The following is a 4566-nucleotide window of genomic DNA, read 5'->3' as shown; positions in this document are numbered from 1 at the left end:
TCTTTATCTCCCTATTTTCTTTTCAACGTCGTCGCATCCTAAACCACCTCCTCTTCGTCAACCTCGTAGTCCTCCTTTCCTTTTCCCTTTCTCCTTCTTTATACCTTCTATGTTTTCCTATCCCCTCTTATGTATTCTTTATTTCCCCTTCTCCTCCACTTGCTCTCATATTACCTCTCTCATTTTTCCAAGTATTTCTCCTCCTCCATATCTTTCACTTTCTCCTCCCCCTTCCCCCCTCTTTCCCTTTTCTCTTATCGTCCGCATCCTTTCATTTTCTCCTCTCTACCCCCTCTTCTTTACCCTTACTCTCTTTCTCGACCTTCATCCATTTCCTCTTTATCCTCCCTTATACCTTCCATTTTCACTCATCCTCCATTTGCTCGCATATTATTACTTCAATTTTTCCTCGTAATACTCCTCCTCCTCCCTTCCTCTTATCGTTCACATTCTTCCATTTCCCTCTCCTTGCCTCCTATTACTTCCCTTTGTTCTCTTCGTCGACCTCTATCCCTTTCGCTTTTCCCCATTTGTATTCTCTGACTTCCCTTCTCCTTCTACTATTTCTCCTACTACCCTTTTCCCTATTTTTTTCATCCTTTATCAAATGAGTCTAATATCAATATGTTTAAATTAAAAAAGTATATGACTTTGTAAAAAGAAAAAAACGAGATTAAAAAAAAAAGATATCTAAGAATATCATTAATTTATATTCAAAAAACCGTAAAAATTTTTTGGGGAGAATTAACTAATGCGGATGCGGATGCTCTAATGCTGAGAAAATGTGAGTTCCGAAATTTGGTGATGCTATAATACTGAAAAAATGTCAGTTGCGAAATTTGGTACTTGTTTTGTTTGTGTAATGAGCAACAAATATTAACATGTGATGATGAAATAAGAAAAGGGAAACAAATGGCCAAGACTAAGTTGAGGAACTAAGGCCCAAATTTAAATAGGAAAAAGGCCAATTGAAAATGTAACTTGCTAAACAATAAGCCCAAACAACACCTACATACATTTCCTTAAAAAAAAATAAAAAAAATAAACTATTCATACTATTCACTTTATGAATAGTAGAAGGTATTAATGAGAGAGAAAAAATCCTTCCATATTTTTTGAATGCTTGACCCTAACCAAGGTCTCCCGCCCGAGACTAACAACATCCCCGCTTTCACCTTCACAGAGGGAACCTCGACGACCAGCAACCCTAGATCCTCATTTCCCCCATTGCCAAAGAACTCGAATAGGAAGACAATGCATATCGAAACATTTCATGCTGAATCCCCGCGGGTTCCGCCTGAATCTCCTCAATCTGATTCCGTTAGAATCCCCGTCGAACCACATGCTGGTTCAACAATCTCATATAAGGAGAAGGTGTAAGGCTTTGGCGCTAATTTCGATTCATTAGAAGACCTAACCCTAGACGATGTCGACTTCGATTCAGAAGACGATAATGAGGATAGTGATGATGATTCCCTCTGCCCTCGTATTTGCCTCACAAGACAAGAAAAAGCTATCCTTCGCAAACCATGGCGACATTCACTCATCATTAAAATGTTTGATAAAAATATCGGATATCTATCTCTTATGCGAAAACTTAACGCAAAATGGTCGATCAAGGGTAAACTTACGCTGACGGATCTCACACACTCATACTATGTGGCACGTTTTTCGTCCAAACAAGACTATGATTTTGTTATGACTCAAGGTCCTTGGATGATTGACGAACACTATCTGACCATTAGGAAATGGATCCCGAATTTCGTGCCTTCAGAAGACAATATTACCAAGCTAACAGCATGGGTTCGGATTCCGAACTTACCTGTTGAGTATTTTAATGCAACGTTTTTAAAGAAGATAGGGTCGAAAATAGGGGAAGTTATACGAATCGATAATAATACAGCTACCGCCAAACACGGTCAATTTACTCGTCTGAGCGTCGACGAAGTGGATATTTTCAAACCCTTACTGTCGAAATTCCGATTATACGGTAAAGTTTATAGTATTCAATATGAAGGCCTAAAGATGATATGTTTTAAATGTGGTAAACTAGGTCATTCTAGCTAAAGTTCCACGATGAATGAGGATCGAATTAATGATATGGAAGTGTTAAATCCAAGTCAAGGGGTTGAAGGTCGCGAGGTTCTTCCTAATGAGCATTCGTTGGAGGCGGGTCTTCGACCAGAGGAGAGCATGGACTTTGGTGATTGGATGATGGTTAAAAACCCACCACGGAGAAAACCAACTACCCCGATTATCAACCAGTCCGGAGGTCTAGGTAACGATAAACATGTTTTCAATATAGGTCAATTTTCGAAGAATTCTGGGTCAAGATTCAGGGTCCTACAAAATAATTCCGATTCTAATACTATCCCGCATAATCCTCCCATAATTCCTGAACCACTCCCAGCCACAAATATCTCTTCCCCAAGGAATATTATTCAAACTCCTAGAATCAAGCAAAAAACCGCTTCTCTAAATAAACGAACCAATACCCTTTTATCACAGTCTAATATTTCCAAAAATCATAATATCTATACTAAAAAAGATTCTACTATCCAACCTAATATTATCCAACCTAATAAAAATACTACTTCCAAAACCCAGAATCTAACCCTACAAGATATTACAAATCTTCCTATAACTAAAACAAATTCTACTAACGTGAGAAGTATTCCAACTCTACCTGTTTCCTCGACCTCTCTTTCCTCTGCTTCACCTAGTCATGCTTTGAGTGATGTCAATGAATCCTCATCCGTGCTTCTCTTATCTAAACCGCCCCTCTCTCAACCTCGTTGCCTCCCACAAAACCCCTAGATAGAGATAATCCCACCAACTCAAGTAGTGTCGATCTCGACATGGCCGGAGATGGCGGCTCCTTATTTGGGGATCATGGTGTCGGAGAGTCCAATAATGGACATCAAGATCGAAGTGTTGAGAGACAATCCATCGAAGCTAATGATGGAGCTATCGATACCATGGAGTATTGATAACGTTCTTAATCTATTTAGTCGTGCTTATTTATCGTCTTTAAATTATCTTTCAGATCATATGAATACAAGAATTCCAAATTTGTCACCCAACTTACCCCATATCACTTTCATGGTATGGAACGTGCAAGGCACGGGTAGCAAAAATAAAATTTCCGCCATAAAAGAAATTGTAAAAACTTACAAACCTACGGTCCTGGCTCTTGTTGAGACCCATATGGGAGGAGATCAAGCTATCAAATTAGGTAATATTCTAGGATATGACGGTCGCACTAGAGTCAACGCTATTGGTTTTAGCGGAGGAATTTGGATTTATTGGAAAAACGATATCGTCTCAGTTACTCCATTAACAGAGCACATGCAATATATAACTTTTGAAGTAGCTAGGAATGGCGAGCTTCCCTGGCTCTTTTCGGCCGTCTATGCGAGCCCTGGCCCTTCGAATAGGAGAGAACTTTGGTCTGAACTCGAAAATTTTGCGCGGGTTAATAACCGATCATGGCTAATTGCAGAAGATATTAATGAAACAAGGTCACTCAGTGAAAGACACGGGGGAAACCAGAATATGGCTAGACGTTGTGACCATTTTAACAACTGGATTGAAGATTGCGAACTTATAGAATTAGCCTTTACCGGCCCAAACCACACCTGGGCTCGAGGGAATTCCATGGAAACGCGTCAAAGTGCCCGTCTTGATAGAGCGCTATGTAATTCTGATTGGGGTATTCGATTTGAAGAAGCTATGGTTAGACATCTCCCTGCAATCTCGTCTGATCATTGCTCGCTTTTATAACACCTAATGGTTTTGTTCCACTGACAGCCGTGAATCGTCCGTTCCGCTTCCAAGCTTGCTGGTTAACTCATGAAGACTTTAAAATTTTCATCGAAACTAACTGGCCAGCTGAAGGTATTTTTCCCTCTCGTCTTGGTGAACTTTCTCATAAATTACAAACTTGAAACGAAGAGGTGTTTGGTAATATTTTTCGGAAAAAAAGAGAGCTTATGGCTAGAATCGAGGGATGTCAGCGAGAACTTTCAAAAGATCGAGTAAGTTTTCTTATCAAATTAGAAGCAAAGTTGAGGAAAGAATTAGAAGAGGTGTTGGCCCGAGAAGAGCTCCTCTGGTACCAAAAATCGCGTGTGGATTTTATCAAAGACGGTGATCGAAACACTTCCTTCTTTCAAGTGAGTACTTTGATTAGAAGATGGAGGAACCTTATAACTTCTTTAAAGAATGCAGAGGGAGCTTGGACAGAACACTACAAGAAAAACGCGGCTTACTGACGGCCCTACCGACGGAAAAAAGAGGCCGTCAGAAAACACGGGTTACTGACGGATGTGTGACGGAAATTCCGTCAATAAAGTTTCCTGACGGATTTCCCGTCAGTATCTATTGGCGCGTTGACCAAGTCAAAGGCGCCAAAGAACCGTGACGGATATTCCGTCGGTAATCTTTAATACGACGGAAAATCCGTCAATGGTCTTTTGCGCGTTAAATTGGATTACAAAGTGAAATCACTTTAGCTTTCATCGACGGAATATCCGTCGCTTTTTTCAAAAAACCGACGGAATATCC

General features: G+C 40.1%; 1 protein-coding gene across 1 annotated transcript; it reads left to right on the top strand.

Moving 5' to 3' along the window:
* The first annotated feature begins 2868 nt into the window (after positions 1–2868).
* Positions 2869–3783, top strand: LOC141655267 (uncharacterized). Its single transcript, XM_074462354.1, has one exon. The coding sequence runs from the start codon at positions 2869–2871 to the stop codon at positions 3781–3783; it is 915 nt and encodes a 304-aa protein (XP_074318455.1).
* Positions 3784–4566: the final 783 nt, after the last annotated feature.

The sequence above is a fragment of the Silene latifolia genome, chromosome 5 (genome assembly GCF_048544455.1).
Source record: "Silene latifolia isolate original U9 population chromosome 5, ASM4854445v1, whole genome shotgun sequence".
Taxonomy (NCBI): Eukaryota; Viridiplantae; Streptophyta; class Magnoliopsida; order Caryophyllales; family Caryophyllaceae; genus Silene; species Silene latifolia.
The sequence above is the reverse complement of the archived record's forward strand: the minus strand, read 5'-3'. Positions and strand labels throughout refer to the sequence as shown.

Bases quoted from the DNA above. Each gene is read 5' to 3' on its own strand.
- LOC141655267 (XM_074462354.1), top strand. From the start codon at position 2,869: ATGGCGGCTCCTTATTTGGGGATCATGGTGTCGGAGAGTCCAATAATG.